At 34.0% G+C, this 21,341-nt stretch overlaps 1 protein-coding gene across 1 annotated transcript in view; it reads right to left on the reverse strand.

Annotated features, from left to right (window-relative positions):
- ABCB5 (ATP binding cassette subfamily B member 5) overlaps positions 1-20,729 on the reverse strand; it is a gene marked incomplete at both ends in the record, with an annotated part of 111,721 nt that extends 90,992 nt beyond the window's left edge. The window contains 12 exon segments of the mRNA XM_082846228.1: positions 1,304-1,414; positions 1,726-1,839; positions 3,177-3,354; positions 3,435-3,475; positions 3,479-3,556; positions 6,174-6,345; positions 6,431-6,549; positions 6,551-6,623; positions 14,285-14,339; positions 16,674-16,824; positions 18,491-18,545; positions 20,677-20,729. Coding sequence (XP_082702354.1) covers positions 1,304-1,414; positions 1,726-1,839; positions 3,177-3,354; positions 3,435-3,475; positions 3,479-3,556; positions 6,174-6,345; positions 6,431-6,549; positions 6,551-6,623; positions 14,285-14,339; positions 16,674-16,824; positions 18,491-18,545; positions 20,677-20,729 — 1,200 coding nt within the window.
- Positions 20,730-21,341: the final 612 nt, after the last annotated feature.

Below are 21,341 nucleotides of genomic sequence, written 5' to 3' on the forward strand. Positions count from 1 at the left end.
CAAAACCTTCAAAGGGCCAAGCAAAGAAGAATTCTCTAAAGGAGGTGACAAATCAGGGACCCCCAGTGAGACTACCTCCTCTCCCACCTGCACTTTTACTCTAGAATTCGTATCTGTTCTTTCTTTGGAAGAATCTGTGTTTTGTTTATTTAAAGTGGGTGGACTTTCGGGGGGGGGTAATTATTTATTTTTCAATTTAACAAAAAAGCCTATGTTTCAAATGTTCATTTAAAAAATACTTGTTTAAAACCCATACAATATAACGACAGAGTCGGTGCTTAAGTCTTCAGGAAGCCAACCCAAATGTAGTTGCAAAATGGAATTAAAATGCTCTATTTATGTTAAGAAAAATGATAGAAGACAACACTATTCCAATAATGGTAATTAAGTAACAAAAATTTTTAAAAGTAAAGAGCTTTGAAAAAAAGAATTTCAATCAAAGACTTACAGAAAAATAAGGAAGTAGGAGTAGGTATATATTTTTTTGATGCAAATTATGCAGGAGATATTTGGACACTTTAAAAGACATTGAAGGTTGATGGCATCAGTAATTTTACTAATTTCACTTAAAATCATGTCATCCTTTTTCTATAAAGCAGGTGTTTTATTAGGAAGTACTCTTTGCAATCTTTAACAGTAACTACCTTTTTAGATAAATACACTAATAAGATGAAAGGATGAAGACAATAGAAGAGACAGACACATTTTTACAAGAATTTGTCAAAGGCTGAATGATAGAGGGAGAAGGATGCACTTTATGCTGAGTGTGTGTGCGCCTGTGTAAAAGTGAGAGAGAAAGAAACTGAGGCAAAAATGCTGGTGTAGTAAAAGTCCTAGGAAAGGGATAATGGAAAGACACAATATATGCACAATTCCCCCAGGTTAGAAACTTTAGAAAGTTCAAATAGGTTATCTATGCTGAGTGGGAAAACATCCAGGGACCACCAGTAGGTGGCAACATCAATCCAAGACACTTTTGCTGTGCTCCCAAATCCAGAGTAAAGGAATTCCAGGAAGTCAAAAATGCTTTAGTCAGTTCAATATAGAGAGGAGGCTGCAAAATGTAACTAGCTCTTCTAGAGTTATTTGTCCGTTACGAATCTATCCTTCCCTCTTTCCTTCCTCTCTCTCTTCCTCCCTCCCTCTCTATCTCTGTCTCTGTCTCTCTCTGTCTCCCCTCAAGTCTCTAAACAAAGTAGCCAAATCTTGGTTAAAGTGATCCTAAACAATCTCATATGAGGAGATCCTAGCCAGTGGAAGGTAATTAGAAAACTGTACATTTCCATAATTAAATTTTACTTACTTTGATAGATGGTCTTGATGGATAACTGAAAGAAACATTTTTAAATTCCACATTTCCTTCTATGCATTCCAATTTATAGCCTGTTGTTGAAAACTTATCTATAGCAGTTTTCTTGGAAAAACAAAGAGGACATTATAAATCTTAGAGAAACAAGGCTGACATGCTCTATATCCTAAAAGTAGTTTAAAGATGGGTTTTCTTTTACAGTGTTCTCCTTTCTGCTTTAGAAGTGCATTGAGTTAGATATGAAGGTTTCAATAAAACACAATCTCCTTGTTGAAGAGTTAAAATAATCTGTCTTTCCATAGCCAACTGGGCAACATGGATTTTGCCCATCTTTTTAAGTGTAATGAAAGTGCCTGTTTTTTGGTTTCCTTCTTGCAGCAATGATAGTTATCTTTCAAGGCAGTTAAGAGTCTTACCTTAACAATAATGTGGAAAATATTAAAGGCGGCTCTTCTGGCTATAGTGAAGGCTTCAAAGCTAGGAGCTGCTGCTCCAATGCAATAACTACTATGGATTACACTAATAAAAACCTACAGGAACAAAAAATAATATTTATCCGTCACAGTTATATAAGAGGGACAACAGAATGAAGTGTATACTTGGTTGAGACTCAGAGGTATATTAGAGAAATTAGGTAGGAAAGAATGGAAGATGCTGCCAAATATAAAGGAAATATTAGTTAATCCAAGTGCAGCTGGCCTTTTCCTAATGTTGAACGACTTCTAATTGTCCCCTAATCTTGTCGTTATTACCTGTTGGGAAGCTGAGCAGAAAAATCTGCTTACTGAGGAGTGCTGAACATACATGAACCTGGGTGGGTAAGGAGGTGAGCTGTACTTCCCTGCATGCTGGTTAACTCCTTAACTTTAAAGAAAAGGATATTATAGATTTCATTGTCTTAGAGATGCTGTACTATTTTTTCCAAAACTTTTCTGAATTCATATATTAGTGGACACCTGTTCATTTTCAGACAGACACATCTCTGCCAAAAGTCAAATAAGCAAAGAACCCCACAGGCTAAGTGCTATTTTCCCTGTCTTATAGATGAGGAAGCTAAAGCTTAGCAAGTCATACACCTATAGTCACACATAAATTGAGGAGGAAAAATGTGCTAAAAATTCCTCATGCTCACGTTTCATTTATCAGAAATAAATGAATAGCTTAAAGACTTAAAAATGAAAGTCTCAAGTTCAAAAGATGACTTTAGTTGACAGAAAAGAAATCTACATACAATGGGAAGGCCAAATGAGAACTAAAGTATACAGACCAGATCAATTTAGTTCAGCAAGACAATGGTTCTTAATCCTGAGCCGATCTGTTTATTATTGAAACTTGGGAGCATAACTGAAAAAATTACAATTTAACGTATAACCATTAAGAGTTTAAAAAACTCTAAATTGATGTTGGACAGAGCTGTGTATAGTCCGTTTTTAACATTATTGTATGCTGAAAGGACAGAGGAAGAGCAGGAAATTCCAATCTACAGAATATTTCCAGAAGAAAACATTTAGCAAGGTGAATGTAGACTGCTCTCTTATTTCAGCAAGATGGAAAGGAAGCAGTCTCACTAGAGGCTGGTCTTTTTGACTTCTGGATTAAGACAACTCTATCTCCCAGTGGAGAATTCAATTATGATTCTTTTAAAAACATCATGCTTTTAGAAGACACTAAGCATGCAGGATGAGTAAATCCTGCCATGTATAACTATAATTTAAAGGTATATACAAATCATTTGAAGGAAACAAATATTTGTTTATTAAAAACACTCATCTTTAAACATTCAGTCATTCAGAGAGAAATTTTTAATAAATTCTAGGTAAGAAAATATTATTCAGGCCAGTTACCTTTGTTCTCAAATAAGACTTACAGCAAGGAGAGTTCCGATGGTATAATCAGGTTCTCCACTAAGAATCAAGGAGGTTCCATACCAAAAAGCAAGTCCGTAGGTTCCATTCATAAAGAAGTACACACCACCAAGAGAGAGTTTTGAAGCTATAGCTTTTTTCATGCCAACATTCTTTGCATCTTTTAGATTCTGAGTATACCTTAAAAAGACAAAACACAATGTAATAGCCTTGGGGGAAAATAAAATCAAGCAGATATTATCATAATTAAAGGAACAGACCTTTGAATTTCTTTTTCCTGGGCCCCAAAGGCTATGACTGTTCAGATTGATAACAAGACTTCTGCTACAGCCCCAGCTTTGGAATAAGCATTTAATTCCTTACTGGACAATGAGATAACTATCTGTAATAAACAAAGACCACAGTTAACCAAAGAATAACCTGGGATGGACAAATATCATATGATATCACATATATGTGGAATCTAAAAAAAGGCAACAAATGAACTTATCTACAAAACAGAAGTAGAGTTACAGATAAAAAATAAACTTATGGTTACCAAGGGGGAAGGGGAAGGGAGGGATAAATTGGAAGATTGGGAATGACACATACACACTACTATATATAAAATAGATAACTAATGAGGACCTGCTGTATAGCACAGGGAACACTACTCAATACTCTGTAATGGCCTATATGGGAAAAGAAGCTAAAAAAGAGTGGATATATGTATGTGTATAACAGATTCATGTTGCTTTACACCTGAAACTAACACAACATTGTAAATTATACCCCAGTAAAAAATTAAAGTGTGATTGATTATCAGAAAAAAAAAAAAAAAGAATAACCTGGGGTAGTAACAAGGTGCAGAGAATTCAATTCAGGTAGAATCTAGAATAACAAAATTTTACTATTGAAAAGGTACTTATCACTTATTCTAACCCCATCAGTTTGCAAATGAGGAAACCAATGGTCACGGGTATTGACTTTTTAAAGCCTCACCACAGTGAACAAGCTTAGCTTAACGTAACCTAGGGTCTAAATCTCTATTTTTCCTTCTAATAGAGCTTCACTGTTTTTTCTCTGTGCTCTTAAAAGCTTAGAAAATGAGTACCTATATTAATACAATTTGGAAAAATTTGATTTGGAGAAGGATATTAGGGCCACAGTTCTTCTTATGTGCACCCTGGAAATCAGTGTGCCTGATGTGACTTGATTTGATTTGTTATTATGTAAAAAACAAGACTTCCAGAGAGTATGAGTCACAGAGTTGTGGCACGAAGAGGAATATGACTCCTGAAACTAATACTACATAATGCAGCCTGCCTAGTAAACGCTGTATCGCCACATAGTAAAATGCGAGATTTTAGAGAGAGAGAGAGAGAGGAGACTATCATTCTTGGTGATATTAGTTAGGTTTACCAGATTTATCAAAAATTTTAATACAGAATGTGCCTTTTTCTTTATTATACACCCCACTTACTATTCCTTTAATTGGTAAAGGATTTAATTTAGTAATTAGCATAAGAATTCAATGAAAGGAAGAAAAGAAATTGTCTTCAGAGTTGTGAGTCTGTAACTACAGCTTGCTCATATAACAAATCTATCCATTTTCAAAATACATTCCACATAATTGGAACTAATTTTATGTAAGACACGCACAGATGTTTGTTAAAGCAGAAGGTAGTATAAACTGAGTAATACTCATTATTTACTGATTTCACTTAATAAAGACAGCTATCACTGGAGGGGAAGCTGCACATAGCACAAAACCTTGTACATAGCCAGTATTCAATATGTGTTTGCCCAATTAAATTGAACTGAAGGATGCTAGAAACCATCCAGCCTGGCTTCTTTAGTCATTTAGATAATTTTGACTTTACTTGCTTCCTACTTGCAATTAGTTAACAATAGCAGACTTTAGTTTCCCCACTGCTGTCTTTTAAATCTCATTGTCCATTTCACTTCTTGGGCAGTTAAGGCTCTGATTTTAGTAAAATATTGTGGGTAATCTTCCTACTGAGGGGTCCTCATTTCAAATAAGCTGGGGATGAAGATTTTGACAAGGGTTACAAGGTCAATACTAGAAGTCACACTAAATAAAGATCTGCTGTCTATACACCCAAGTCTATTGTGAAGGAATTATTCAAACACAGAATATTTTTGTTGCTGAAAATTCTTATTTGGTTGAATTTGTATGTTGCTAGCAAATAAACTCAGTGAATTTTACGGCTTTGACTTCCATAAAGAACAACTGGCTTTGAAAATTTTTTAACTCCAAAAAAACCCCAAAACAAAACAAAACTCCATCTCTTAAGAATACACTGTGCCTCCAATCTAGGAAATGGGTATACACATTGGTAGAAAACTATATTGGCAGAGATATATATATTTTGCCTTGCACAAAGAGCATTGGTTTCAAAACCAGGCTGTAAATAGATTAATATCTTGTAAAGAGATTAAGATTAATACAGTATAACAGTGCTAAAAATATAATTTAAATGTAAATACAAAGTTTCTTTTAAAAAATTGAAACAGATTTACATACTACATAAAAATATACATTAGCAGACATTTTAAATGTTAATTCAGAGCTTTATAAAAATATAAACTTGAAATGGCTGACATAAAATAGTCACATAATAGCTCAGGTGTTTACTGTTTTAGGATTGTCTCATTCTGTTCTAGTGAAATGAATTGAAACACATTTATCTGAGAATTTAGACAACACAAGGCTTTCCCAGCATTCAATGTATAACAGCATAAAGCTTTATCCATGCTATTATTTGAAACTGCATTAGGTTCTAAATGAAGTGGAATGTTTTAAAATGTTAGTAAGGTATTAAAACCAAACCTCACTGTAGCCAAATAACTTGAAGATAGAAAGGTAGTTAATATTCCTTCCTATTTTGGGACACAGGAAAAAAAAATAGAAATGCCTTCTTTTTTATACAAACTCAGTAAAATATCTAGTTCACATTCCTGCTTCCAGTTAGCACTACATTAGTCATCTTGCCTACCCTAGAAAACAAGGCTGCTGAAGCAATTATAAGAGGTGATGTGGACAGAGTCACCAGGGTGAGTTTCCAGCCCTTCACCAAACCAATCGCCAGGCCAGCCGAAAAAGTAGACATGTTTTGAAACAACAGAGCAATCTTGTCTCCAATACCATCATTGATTTTGTTGATGTCACTGAAATAAGAAAATAAATGCAGTTATGTCATTTATACATCATATATGAGAACAAAGTTGATAAAATGCATATCCATCCTCTTACTCAGTCATGCGAGTATTAAGTTCACCGATGCCACAACTGTCAAACCAGCTGGTGTCCTGAGACAAAATTGAATGAAAAAACTGTTTTTGAATTCTCTTGGTCTGTCGAGCTGCAGTCATTAACCCCAAAGGAAATCTGTATGTAGCCAAAAACCAAGGCAGTAACTCCTATTCCAACATAATACAGGATCAACCTGAAAAAAAGATTATTGGAAATTTTAGTGAGACTGAAGCACAACTTTTTTCCCTTGTTACCAAAAAAATGAAATCTGTCATAATATTTGATTAAGAGTATTTGGGCTAAAGCCTATAAGATAACTAAAAATAAACCACCATGAGAAAGACTGAAGTATGCTGATGTAGGAATCTAGGTTACCCTTGTAAGACGTTTAGAGTATGTCTGTCTTATACTATTAGAAAAGATTAGCATTTCAAAACATATTCGCTACTTATAGCTTCTGTCCATATTTTTAATACTTTCATTTGAAAATGTTACATTGATGTAATTATGATAGCTGTATGTGGAAAAGGAGGGTAAAGAAATGATAGTAGTCAAAAGCATTTTATAAAACTCTTTAAATACATATACTTAAAATCCAAAATTCAACTTAAGGAATTTACCCTAAGGAAATATGTACAAAGATTAATCTAAATGACTGTTCATTATAGCATTAATTATAATACATAAACTTGAAAACATTCTAAATAGCTACCAGTAGGAGACCAGATAAGAAATGTAGTCATTTCATACCAAAATCTATGGAATGCAGCAAATGCGATACTAAGGGGTACTAAGGGGAAGTAGGCCTATAAACAAGAAAAATCTCAAATAAACAATCTAGCTTAACACCTAAAGGAACTAGAAAAAGAAAACAAATGAAGCCCAAAGTCTGTAGAAGGAAGGAAATAATAAAAATCAGAGCAGAAATAAATGAAATAAAGACTAAAAAGACAATGGAAAAGATCAATGAAACTAAGAGCTGGTTCTTTGAAAAGATAAACAAAATGGACAGACCTTTAGCTAGACTCACTAAGAAAAAAGAGAAGGCTCAGATAAACAAAATCAGAAACAAAAGAGGAGAAATCACAAGATACCACAGAAATACAAAGGATTATAAGAGAATATAACGAACAGCTATTTGGCAACAAATTGGACAACCTAGAAGAAATGGATAAATTCTTAGAATCAGACAACCTTTCTAATAAACAAATGGGACTACACCAAACTAAAAAGTTTTGCACAACAAAGGAAATTATCAACAAAATGAAAAGATGACCTACTGAACGGAGGAAGATATCTGCAAGTCATATATCCAATAAAGGGTTAACATCCAAAATATATAAAGAATTCATAAAAATCAACAACAAAAAAACAAACAACCCAACTAAAAAATAGGCAGAGGATCTCAGTAGACATTTTTCCAGAGAATGCATACAGATGGCCAAGAGACACATGAAAAGATGTTCAACATCACTAATCATCAAGGAAATGTAAATCAAAGCCACAATGAGGGCTTCCCTGGTGGCGCAGTGGTTCAGAGTCTGCCTGCTGATGCAGGGGACACGGGTTCGTGCCCCGGTCCGGGAAGATCCCACATGCCGCGGAGAGGCTGGGCCCGTGAGCCATGGCCACTGAGCCTGCGCGTCCAGAGACTGTGCTCCGCAACGGGAGAGGCCACAACAGTGAGAGGCCTGCGTACCGCAAAACAAACAAACAAACAAACAAAAAAACCCACAATGAGATATCACCTCACTTCCATCAGAATGGCTATTATACAAAGACAAGAAATGACAAGTGTTGGCGAGGATGTGGAGAAAAGGGAACCCTTGTGCACTGCTGGTGGGAATTTAAATTGGTGAAACCACTATGGAAAACAGTATGGAGATTCCTCAAAAAATTAAGAATAGAACTATCATATGATCCAGCTACTCCAATCTGGGTATTTATCTGAAGAAGTCAAAACCACTAATTTGAAAAGATATATGCACCTCTACATTCATTACAGCATTATTTACATCCAAAAATATATAAAGCCAAGATATGAAAACAATCTAAGTGCCCACCGATGGATGAATGGCTAAAGAAGATGTGGTACACACACACACACACACGCGCGCGCGCGCGCGCGCGCGCACACACACACACACACACACACACACACACACACAGTGGAATACTACTCAGCCATAAAAAAGAAAAAATCTTTCCATCTGCAGCAACATGGATGGACCTTGAGGATATTATGCTAAGTGAAATAAGTCAGATGGGGATAGACAAATACTGCATGATTTCACTCATATATGGAATATTTTTAAAAAGCAAAATAAATGAACAAACAAAGCAAAAATAAAACTAACACATAGATACAGAGAACAGAGTAGTGATTACCAGAGGGGAAGGGAATGGGAAGAGGGTGAAATGGGTGAAGGGGGTCAACTGTGTGGTGATGAATGGAAACTAAACTTTTGGTGGTGAGTATGCTATAGTATATACAGAAGTTGAATTATAATGTTTCATTATAATTATAATGAAACTTATATAACGTTATAAACCAATGTTACTTCAGTTAAAAAGAAAAAGAAATGTAATCATTTAATAAACCTATACTGGGTGTCCACTAGTATGAAGTTCTAGAAATAAATACAGTCAAGAGCAAGATAAGAAGTCCCTATTCATGAAGAGTTTACATTCCTGTGTGAGGAGAGAGACAACACACAAAGAAAAACAATTTTAGGTTGTTTTATGTGGAAAGTAAACAGGGTGATAAGTCATGGAATAACTGGTGGGTAAAGGTGAGTTGGGAGAGCTAGTGAAGATAAAAAGAGTGATTAAGAAAAATTTCTTTGAGGAAATGATATTATGGCTGGGATCCAAAAGGAGAAATGGAGCCAGCCATAAAAACGCAAGAAGAGCATTCCAGGGACAGAGAACAGCAAGTAATAAGGTCAGAGGCAGGAAAGAGCTTAGCTTGTTCCCAGAAGAAAAAAAGTCCAAAGAGTTATGAAATTATGAGGCTGGAGAATTTGGCATATCATAGGGCTCTTAGCTATGGTGCGTTGTACAGGTTTTCTTCCAAGAGAAACAGAAGACCATTTAAGCGTAGAATGTTCTTATCTATTCAACTTTTAAAAATATTAGTCTGGGTCCTCTGTGGAGAATGGATGGAGGTTACAACAAAGCAAAACAGTTTACTTAGGAGGTTATTGCAGTGGTCAAGGTGAGAAGGATGGAGGCTTGGATGTAGATGGTAGAAGCTGATTGCCAAGAAGTAGACAGATTCTAGATATATTTTGGAAATACAACAACAAACAAGAATTGCTAATGTAATGGATGTGAGGAATGCAGGAAGGGAAGAAAGTAAGGATAACTCCTTAGATTTTGTTTTCAGCAACTAAGTGAATGGGGTGCCATTTACAGATGTGGGAGACTGAGACAGGGACAGATTTGCAGGAGATATCAAGTGTTTTGATTTAGACATAAGTCTGACATGCATATTAAACATCAAAGTGGTTATCAAGTAAGAAGTTGAAAATGAGAGACTGAAGTGCTGGAGAGGGGTATAGGCTGGAGATGGAAATTTGAAAGTCACCAGCTTATAGGTGGCAATTAAAACAAAGTATTGGCTGATATCATCCACAGAGACACAGAATAAAGTATAGATAAAAAAGAGGACAAAGGACTGAGCTCAGGGACTCTACAAACATGGTAGAGTTTAAGATGAAGGCAAAGAGCCAGTAAAGAAAGCTGAGAAGTGGCCAATGAGGTAGTTGGAAATCCAGGAGAGTAAAGTACCAAGAAAAGCACAGAGGACCATACACTTGAGTCTCATTATTCCCAGATTCTGTGTTGGCAAATGTGCCTGCTCAATGAAATTTATTTGTAATCCAAAAATCAATTTTTTTTTGTTTTCATTGTTATTTATGGACATGTGTAGAGTGGCAAAAATTTTGAGTTACCCAACACAGGTACTCCCAGCTCAGGCTGAACAAGGCAACACTCTGCTTTTTTGTTTGTGCCCTCATACTGTAAACAAGTGTCATTTTTGTCATCTAGGTAGTGGCAAGTTTTTCTAATTTTTGTGCCTTTTGTTGATGTTTTCACTGTTTAGAACGACTCTCAAGAAGCATGCTGAAGTGCTGTTTAGTGTTCCTAAGTCCAAGGAAGCAGTGATGTGCCCTATGGCACATGAAAATACATGTGTTAGTTAAGCGTTGTTCAGACATGAGTTATAGTGCTGTTGACCGTGAGTTCAATGATAATCGATTGATGAAAATGTTGTGACTGGAGGTTCACAGAAACCAGGAAGCAATGGTTCAGTATTTGCTCATTCAGTGTTCATGATGACTTTAATAGAACATAATTATTACAATAACGATAATTGACTGTTTTCTAATAAGAGGGACTGTTCAAGGACAGCATAGAACACTATAGGTTTAATAGAAATCTTACTGATCTTTTTTTAATGTTGTGGGGAAAATGTTTGCAATATTGTAAGAGAAAACTGGGTTAAAGATCAAATGCAAAGGAGAAAATAAAGACTTATACACCGAAAACTACAAAATATTGTTGGCAGAAATTAAGGAAGATCTGAATAAATGAATTGGTAGACTCAATGTTGTTAAGATGACAATCTGCCCAAATTAATCTATAGATTCAATTAATCCCTGTCAAAATCCCAGCAGGCTATTTTGCAGAATTTGAAGAGTAATCCCAAAATATGTGTAGAAATATATGTGGAAATGAAATGTCTAAAAAGAAGATTGAAGTTGGGGGACTTTCATTTCCTGATTTTTAAAAATTTATTTATTTATTTATTTAAACTCTAAAACTATAGTACTCAAGGCAGTGTGATACCAGCATAAGGATAGACTGTCAATAAATGCAACAAAAATGAGAGAACAGAAGCTAGCCCTTACATTTATGGGCATGTGATTTTTAGCAAAGGTGCCAAGGCAATTCAATGTAGAAAAAATAGTTTTTTCAAGAAACAGTCTTGGGACAAATGAAAAAAAGAAGTGCAAAGAAGAAGTGAGGCCCTTACCTCACAACAGTCACAAAAATGAACTCAAAATGGATCATAGACCTAAGTGTCTGAGCTAAAATGTTGAAATTTCTAGAAGAAAATGTAGACGAGAATCTTCACGATCCTATGCAAAGAATTCTTAAATCCAAAAGGAAAATCCATAAAATAAACACCTGGTAAACTGTACCTAATCAAAATTTAAAACTTTTCTGTTTCAAAAGAAATCTTTAAGAAACTGAAAAGACTAGCCACACATTAGGAGAAAATATATGCCAATCATATATCTTACAAAGAACTTGTATCTAGAATTTACAAAGAACTTTTGGAATTCAACATTAAGACAAACACCACAATAAAATAGGCAAAATATCTGACTATGCGCTTCACCAAAGAAATATATGAATGCTTAAAAAGTAAATAAAAAAATGCTCATTAGGGAAATGCAAACTAAAGTCACAATATGATACCACGTCATACTTACACAATAGCTATAATAAAAAAGACAATAACAAGTGTTGGTGAAGATGTGGAGAAACTGGAACACTTACACATTGTGGTGGGAAAGTAAAATGATATATACACTTTGGAAAACAGTTTGGCAATTTCTTAAAAGGTAAACATAAACTTACCATGTGACCCAGCAATTCTACTCCTAGGTATCTACCCAAGAGAAATAAAAACATATGTCCACACAAAGATTTATATATCAATGTTCATAGATTCATTATTTTTAAATAGCAAAGAAATGGAAACACTCCAGAAATCCATCATCTGGTGAACAGATAAACAAAATATGATATATCCTTGCAATGGATTACTATTAAGCAATAAAAAGGAATAAACTACTGATATACCTCATAACATGGATGAACCTCGAAATCATTACACTTAATAAAAGAAGCCAGGTGCAAAACCCTACATGTATGTTTCCAAGCACACGTAATGTCTAAAAAATGCAAAGCTTTAAAGATAGCAGATAAGTTGCTTGGGTCTGGGGTGGAAATGGGGATTGAGTGCAAAGGAGGAATCTTATTTTCAGAATAATTGCTTGATAAGTAAGACAAAGGCACAGACAACATTAAAACATTAAAATTACATAAAACCATAAGTCATTGTATTTGGAAAATAGGTAAAATAAAATTTTTCAGTTCTTGATTATTATAGATGTAAGAGGTATTATCTTATCCCCACCAAAAAAGTTATATAAAACAAGGTTTCCCAGAAATGTGTTCATCAAAACATTAGCTCAGCAGGATGTTTAGTTTCCATAGTCAAACAGGTTTGGAAAACTTTGATTAAATTGAGCCTTAAGTATGCTTATCTGTCCTAAGTGTATCCAAGGAGGCTGTCATATACAGTGTTTTCTGAACCATTTTGACTATGGAACCCTCCTTCACCATATACCTCAAATATTTCCAAAACAGTACACTGGTTTGAGAAACAACAGCATAACAAATACAACATTATAAATGTTAAGAATGTTTCCTTATAAGTTTAGTTATCTCTTAATAACCATACATAGATTACATAGACATACCTTATTCTCCCTTTTATTATCTGTTTTTAAGATAGATGCCCCTATTTTTAAAAGTTCCAAACTTTTTTGTAAGAAACTCATACTTAATGATTGTAACATCAGAACCCTGCTTTAATATTGTAAGACTAGAATTCAGTAGAAGGCAGTTCCTGGATCCTAATCAGGAATTTTTAAAAGATGCAACATAAATACACTTTATGTAAAAAGTGCTAAAAAGTAGAAACTTTCCCTCAAAGAAAGTTGAGACTACAGCAAAGCACAACTTGAGGCAGCATTATTCACACTGTAGTCCAGAGCAGCACTGTCCAATAGAATGTTCTGTGATGAAGAAAATGTTCCATATTTGTGCTGTACAATATGGCAGCCAGCCATATGTGACTTGAGCACTTGGCAAGTGACTGAGAATGAGAAACTGAATTTTAAATTTTATCTAATTTTAATTAATTGAAGATTAAGTAGTCACATGAGGCTGTGGCGAACAGTGTGGAAGGTCAAGAATTATGGCCCAGAGGGTGTCACTACAATGTGATGGATGTCTCTTGGGGTTGCATAGGATGGAGGCTTCATTTTTTGGGGAAAAGATTAAGAGATCACTTAGGTCTGATAAGACTCTGTTAGTTTCAGTGAGACACTACTGAAATCCAGCGAATATACTCAGTAAGTTTGCACAAACTCAACACATGTGACAGAGGAAAGCATATTGCTTAATATACAAGCCTACAAAAACAAAATGTCCCTATAAATTATCTATTTCAGACTTTACAATTTGTAGTCTGAATACAACTTTACTATAATAGTCTGAATAATTAGTCTCCAAAATTAGCCTGAATAAAACTTTACTCTTTTTATTTATTTTTTTATTTTACTATTTGTTGCACACATCTTCCTGGCTTTTAAAGTTTACAGAAGTGGCATTTTTCTGTAAGTTTTGTAAGAAAAAAATTTTAAAAAGGAAAAAGTAGTCATTTAACCTCTAGGTTATGTACCTTCAGTTCTAGGAAACAAAATTTATATAAAAATGCAAATCCCAAAACAACATTTCTATTGATGACAATTTTGTCAAAACTGAAAGCATATGAACTTATATACCTTTCAAATAGGAGAAAAAATTATAGTTACACAATTATAATTGTGTAATTATATTTTCTATACCAAACAAAAGAAGAGGACATGTTTGCTTTACTCATTTATATGCAATATTAATGAGCAGACAAACATTTCAGTTTTCTTCCTTATAAATATTGAATAAAGCAGCATGCAATGAATATGATATTAACATTTCATTTGGACTTACACAATCGTATCTTCATTCACCTTCTCTTGAGACTGAGTACAGTTCCGATAATTTGCTGTAAAAAAGTTTTTTTAATTATAAAGGAAATTAATACATTTATAATTGGCCATGATGTCTTTTATACATAGCCCTCCAAACCAAATATGGTCCCTTCTCAAGAAAATGGACTTAATGACTACACACTGGTTAATGATCATCTTATTTTCTATTCTTTAACCTAAAATTTGAAATTGTTCTCTCTGGTCTCAAGAAGCACACATGCAACATGAAAAATTATAAGGAAATATTAACCATGTAGCTCATACGTGGAAAGAATTCTTTAGGACATCTCTGATTTCAGGTAACAGGTACGTAAGTAATAGTAATAGAATTTTCCTTTCCTGTCAAAATTATGCATTTAGAATTCAGTTTGAGATACTCCAGGGAGTAATTTAGAAAGTCCAAGAAAAGCAAGAACACAAATGAAAGTTGTAGAGGTAGGAGTCACAAGAAAAATTTAAAAGAAGCTCATCGAAATTTGTTGGGTATAACAAGGATAGCAACATCATAAAATGGTATTTAAATAATCCTTGGTTTACCAGTTTGCCATGTAAACTTTTCTATATATATTCTAGCAAAATCTACTTCATACATTAATTAGTATATAATTTTGTAATTTTACCAGAAGCACAAAACAGTGGTTGATATCAACTATCATAATTTTCTTTCTTAAATGGCCATAATAAACATTTGTAATAAATTGCAGACAACATGTTCTTCGTATCTTACATAACCACAGTATCATCACATATGATGATGTCTATGATCTTTATTTATGTGCAAACAATCATTTTTCCTTTATTCAATTTTTGGAATTGTGGCAGGAAGCACTTTTAAAGCAGCTTATTACAAATATCAGAATTGACATAGAAGTATTAAAACTCAGTAGAAAGTTTTAATGAAATTTAACTGAGTTAATAAAGAGAATACATATTGTTTCTAAAAGTGGTTCCTACAGTCACACTAAAATGACATAATGTCATTTTGGAGATTATATTAATAGACGTAGAATGTGCGAAAGTTCGGTGCTGGCATAAAAATGGGCCTCTGATCAATATGATAGTTACTATTCATATTTTCAATGGTAGGAGCAAAAAAATCTTCCTCTATTATTCTTTAGAAAACAAATGCTAGAAGGTTGACGACATATCTTAATATCTCCACTTCTCTTTAATAATATGTTATACCAGTAATATCCATACATTTATCTAAATCTTTATCAACCTCTTTATGTGTTCATTACATTTGAAAAAACACACAATGAAACTCGAGAAACATGGAGAAGGCTTAAACAAAAACAAAATTAAAATTCAGTAATATCAGTCAGGTATGTATTGACTATTCTATCTAAAACTGACAAAGCAATTAATTATAGAGCAAACCTAACCAAAGGAGTACTCCTAAACAGACTGCCTTAGGTTGCTAGGTTTATTCTTTCTCCCTCCTGCCCTCCTTCCCTCCCTCCCTCCTTCCCTTTCTTCACTCGCTCATTCACAGAAAGAGAGAGAGAGAGAGAGAGAGAGAGAGAGAGAGAGAGAGAGAGGGAGATATTTGGCAATCAATAAATATCTGCTCAATGAATTGGCAGTCCCATTTGTTTAACAAAGTGGCATCGTTACCTTCTGTCATTAAAATATCAAAAAATTAATAACTGTGTAGACAGGAAGACACATGGAAGATGGAAGCTATGGATTTATTCACTTAAACAAGACTAGGGCATTTGAAAAATTAGGCTTTGGGTGGAAAATAAGAGGGTATGAATTAGTATTTAAAGTCAAATAGGGGGCTTCCCTGGTGGCGCAGTGGTTGAGAGTCCACCTGCCGATGCAGGGGACACGGGTTCATGCCCGGGTCCGGGAAGATCCCACATACCGCGGAGCTGCTGGGCCCGTAAGCCATGGCCGCTGAGCCTGCGCATCCCGAGCCTGTGCTCTGTAGCGGGAGAGGCCACAACAGTGAGACGCCCGCGTACCGCAAAAAAAAAAAAAAAAAAAAGTCAAATAGGGCACAGATGGTCTCTAGCCTGCCAACTCACCTTACAGATTTTGGACTTGCCAGCTTCCATAATTGTGTGAACCAATTTCTTAAAATCTGTCTCTCTCTCCCTCTCTCTCTACATAAACACACACACAGACACACACACACACATTGTATTGGTTCTGTTTCTTTGAAGAATTTTGACAAATACAGATTTTGGTTCTTTGGTCCCTGGCAATACAGAAGAATAAATGACTTAAATATTATATAGATATTGTTTGACAAGAAAATAATCTGTATTATGAGTTTAATGTTTGTTTTATTTAATGCTTTTGAGTCCCTAGCAATATAGAAAAGTAAATATTGTACTCACTTGTGTTGGTTTTGACTAGACATCCACTGATAAGGCTGTCACTCATTTCTCCTAAAATCAGTGACATTACAGGAAGACAGGCCCCATTTACTAGTGATGCTAGTAATCCTAGGATCATGAGTGTGATGTCCAGTCCATCAGCAAAGCAAAACTGAGGAAAACAAATAAAACATGGTAACATGACAGCTGTTAAAAACAAACACCAAAAACCAACCTACAGTTTTTGCCATCAAGTAAATGTTATTTTACAAATTAAGAGGCCAAATAAATGTATAAGATCATGGATAAGTATTTATATATTAAGAAAAAAAAGCCCCTGATCTTAAGGATTTACAATGTACTCTGGAGAAACTATTGAAAAATAAGGTAGAAAAATCAGTACAAATTGTAGATCTGTGACACAAGTCAGGTCAGTTGTGCATATAAATCAGAAACTTCCTTCCATTTGGTTGATTCTGAAATAAATTATGATATTTGAAAAGTCTATAATGACAATATCTTGGCTTAATGAAATATCTTGCCTTATGAAAGTTGATCTTCAAATTTTCAGTGCCCTAGGTGTATCAACGTAACATCAATGACACAACTAAGTGCAGAGAACAGTAACTATCTAGTAAAAATTAGTTCACCAAATGTAATGAATCATATTTTTCATCCTTATTTTAAATTCCTCAAATTTTTTGTATCCAGGACAACATCTATCCTGTAAGTAAGGGTCTATGATAATTTTATGGTTGTTTGGAATGAGAAAGGGATGCCTGAAAGTCAAATAGTAAACGCTTTGTATTCTATGCTATAATGGGTCCCTACAGCACTATTCCAAAACCAAAACATGAACAAAACTTGAAAAAGTGGATTACTTATCTTACTGAGAGAGGTCAAGATAAAACATATAAGGTATTGAAATAAAATTAGATTTGAATAGCAGCAAAAGGAACTTAGTACATATTTTATGAATGGATATTGAGAAAATTTCATGTTTTTCCATTCACTCATGCAATAGCTAATAAATATTTATGGAGTAACTGCCATAGCATTGTACTCAGTACTACAGACCATAAAAAGGTATCTGCTCCTCCACCTTCCCCTAGAATAGTGTGTTATCTCCTTGATAAAGCTTGTCATGCTCTGCTACTTTCCAAGTTTTTAAATTTTTGACTTTTGAAAAAACAGGCACTGCTGCCTATGTATTTCTAACGACAATGACAACCAGGCTGACATAGAGATTAGGGTCGGTGGAGGTGATGTTTTAGGAACACGTCTGAAAATGTTCCTTGAACATAGTCCCAAAGAATTGTGCTGCCACACTTTTTGATGCATAGGATTTATAAAATATTTATGTAATTTTTTTATTTTAAAAGGATTTATAACATTTTAAAAATAATAAAAGCAACTCATTTCAATGTATTATCATTGGAAAGTACTGAAATGTAAACATACAATAGCAAGAGTCACTCATAATTCCCCACTACTGAGAAATAACCTCTGATAACATTTATGCAGCACACACACACACACACACACACACACTTGCCTGCACACACATACACACATATACATGCTTTTTTGGGCAAAATTGGATCATTGTATGGATATTATGTTATTTTTATTATCTCTTATTGTGCAACTTATCGGTTATTTATATATATTGATATTTTTCCTATTGGAAATAATAGTTTAATGAATTCTTTTCTTAAAATTCCCCTTTTCCCCAAATAGATGTAAATTATCAAACAAAAACAATCATTCTATGCACTCCTGACAATTCTCTAAAATTTTCTGATACATAGACATATTTTCTAACTAATTTCACTTACTTTCTCAATAGGTCCAACAACTTGCTGTCTTACTTTGGGCAGTTCTTGCAGTTTTCTGGAAAACAAATGTTTACAATGGAAGGATTACCATGTGAATATAATTTGCAAAATTTTTTAATTAAAATTGTGTTGAAGTGTCAAATTTCACTCATTGGTAACCAGTTTATATCAACACTGACATTTTAAAAGCAAACTTAATGATAGACAGTACAAAGATTTTTAGTATAATCACTGGGAAAGTTTAAGTCATCACTGGTTGTCTCTACATTATTTAGGTAACAACTGAAGACACACATCTAGAGTAGAATTTTTTTTTTATTGTGATAAAAGACACATAGCATAGAACTTACCATCTTAACTATTTTTAAGTGTGTAGTTCAGTGGTATTAAGTACAATCGCACCGTTGTGCTACCTTCACCATCACCCACCCATAGAACTCTCATCTTGCCAAACTGAAACTCTATACCCATTAAATAACTCCTCCCTCGTAGCCATTGGCAATCACCATTGTACCTTCTGTCTCTAGGAATCTGACTTCTATAGGTACTTCATTTTAGTGGAATCATACAGTATTTTGTTTTTTTTCTGAAGGGCTTATCTCGCTTAGTATAATGTCTTCAAGTTTTATCCATGTTGTAGCACATGTCAGAATTTTCCTCCTTTTTAAGGCTGAATACTATTCCATTATGTGTGTGTATATATATATTCCACACTTTGTTCATTCATTCACCAGCAATGAACACTTAGGTTTCTTCTACTTTTTGGCTATTGTGAATAACGCTGCTATGAATATGGGTACACAAATATCTCTCTAAGTCCTTGTTTTCAATTCTTTTGTATCCAAGAGTAGAAAAGCTGGATCATGTGGTAATTCTATTTTTAATTTCTTGAGGAATCACCATACTGTTTTCCATAGTAGCTGCATCATTTTACATTCCCACCAACCCTGCACAAGTGTTCCAATTTCTCTATATCCTCAACAACACTTCGTATTTTCTGTTTTATTTTATTACTATTTTTTTAATAGTAGCCTTCCTAATGGGTATGAGGTGGTAGATTAGAATTTTCAAACCCTTTGTAACAAATTACTCAAGAGCAACTGAGAGGTTTAAATGAAAGAGGTTCTATTAAACACACATTAAACAAATGTACTGAGAATTTTGTCCCCCATTGAAAATTTCATTTCTTAGCTCACATTTCAAGGAGTTCCAGATGAAGAATGTAAATTTTTGTCCATTGATTTCAGAGAAATCTGTAATCTGTCAATTACACACACACACACACACACACACACACACACACATAAGATTATGAAACTTTAAAAGAAGGGTGGAGGGGATCAGATTAAATTTTCCAAGAGAGACGTCACAGAAGGATGAACTTCCAAGTCTTTTCTTCAGCTTTATAACATATTGTTCTGGTGGCTTTGATAAATGACAAGTCACTTAATTTTATTCCATCTGAAGTTAATAATTTACTTATGTATTGGGCCAGCTTTCTCTGAGATGATTCATAGATGACAAAAAAATATTCCTTCAAGATTATAAAGGCTACAACCCTTTCTCCCTACCCAGATGTGGATTTTAAAGCTTAAGACCTAGTAAGTTATCTTGTTTTGATAAATTTTGTTTCAGGAATATTAAATAACTAGTGATATAGAGGGGTTCACTACCGTTTTACAGTTTATACATCAAAATGTAACACAATTATTATGGTAAAAGTGGAAATTAAAGATTTTAAATCATTTCCATTTTAAATCTCTAAATTAATGAATTATAGGTGTAGGAAATTTTATAACACACATACGAACACACACATAGACACCTATTTACTGAAAAAATAATCAGAATCCAATATTTTGTTATGTACCACATGGAATGAAGGATTCATGGAGAATTAAAATATAAATATTCAAGTATTTTCTCTCTATATGCTGGTAAACTATAAGAAATTCAGAAGAATAAATATCTGAAGTAAATACTAAATCAGTAAATCCTGTAGCTATTACACTTCCTAAATTTACTATTAAACCACTTATAACACTGATTATGTTGAAGTCCAGCAAAATGCAAACAGCCCTGCTATTTTTGGAAAAAAACTATAAACATTTTTGCTACAGTTGAGAAAAGGGTAAGGTGTATTTGAAGTTGCAGAACAGTTTTTGTAGAATTTAGGCAAAGCTTACCTATTTCTCTGATAATTTTCTTGCATTTCTTCAACTCTTTCAGAATTTGCCATCTTATTTACAATGTAACTCTTCTGAAATAAAATATTAACAAGTATATCATGATGATGTGAATTTTTATCACTTAGTCGATATAAAGTATTCTTTACATCCCTAACAGCTTCTAAAAAAGCATGTTTCTGAATTTCACCCTGCCCCCACCACCCCCAACTCCAAATAAAGTTTCTGGTTACCTAACTCACCAACTCAGAGTTTTTTATGAATTTATAACTTCTTTGCTTAACTCTGGGCTTAGATTTGGAGCTAATAAAATTCTAGAAATGGAATAAAAGGAGGAAATCCAGACTCCATGAACAATGCATGTTTTCCCAGAATGTTAGATTTTATTCCTACTCTGACCCTGATTTTATTGTTACTGATGAAAATCTTTAAATTAACTATTGCTTAGTTTTCTCTGTAAAAAAACTGATGCAGTAGTTTCTGTTAGCCAGCAGCTTGAAGGACTAAGGTTTTTAGTTCACCAAATATAAGGCAGTTAGAGCTTCTATCATATATGAATTAACCGCTCTTAAAAATTAGAATAGTAAAAAACCTCATTATTAAAATTATATTAAACATAATATATTATTCCTTTAGATGATACTTTAGGATCTTAGCTTGTCTTA

Source organism: Leucopleurus acutus, assembly GCF_964270905.1.
Source record: "Leucopleurus acutus genome assembly, chromosome: 9".
NCBI lineage: Eukaryota > Metazoa > Chordata > Mammalia > Artiodactyla > Delphinidae > Leucopleurus > Leucopleurus acutus.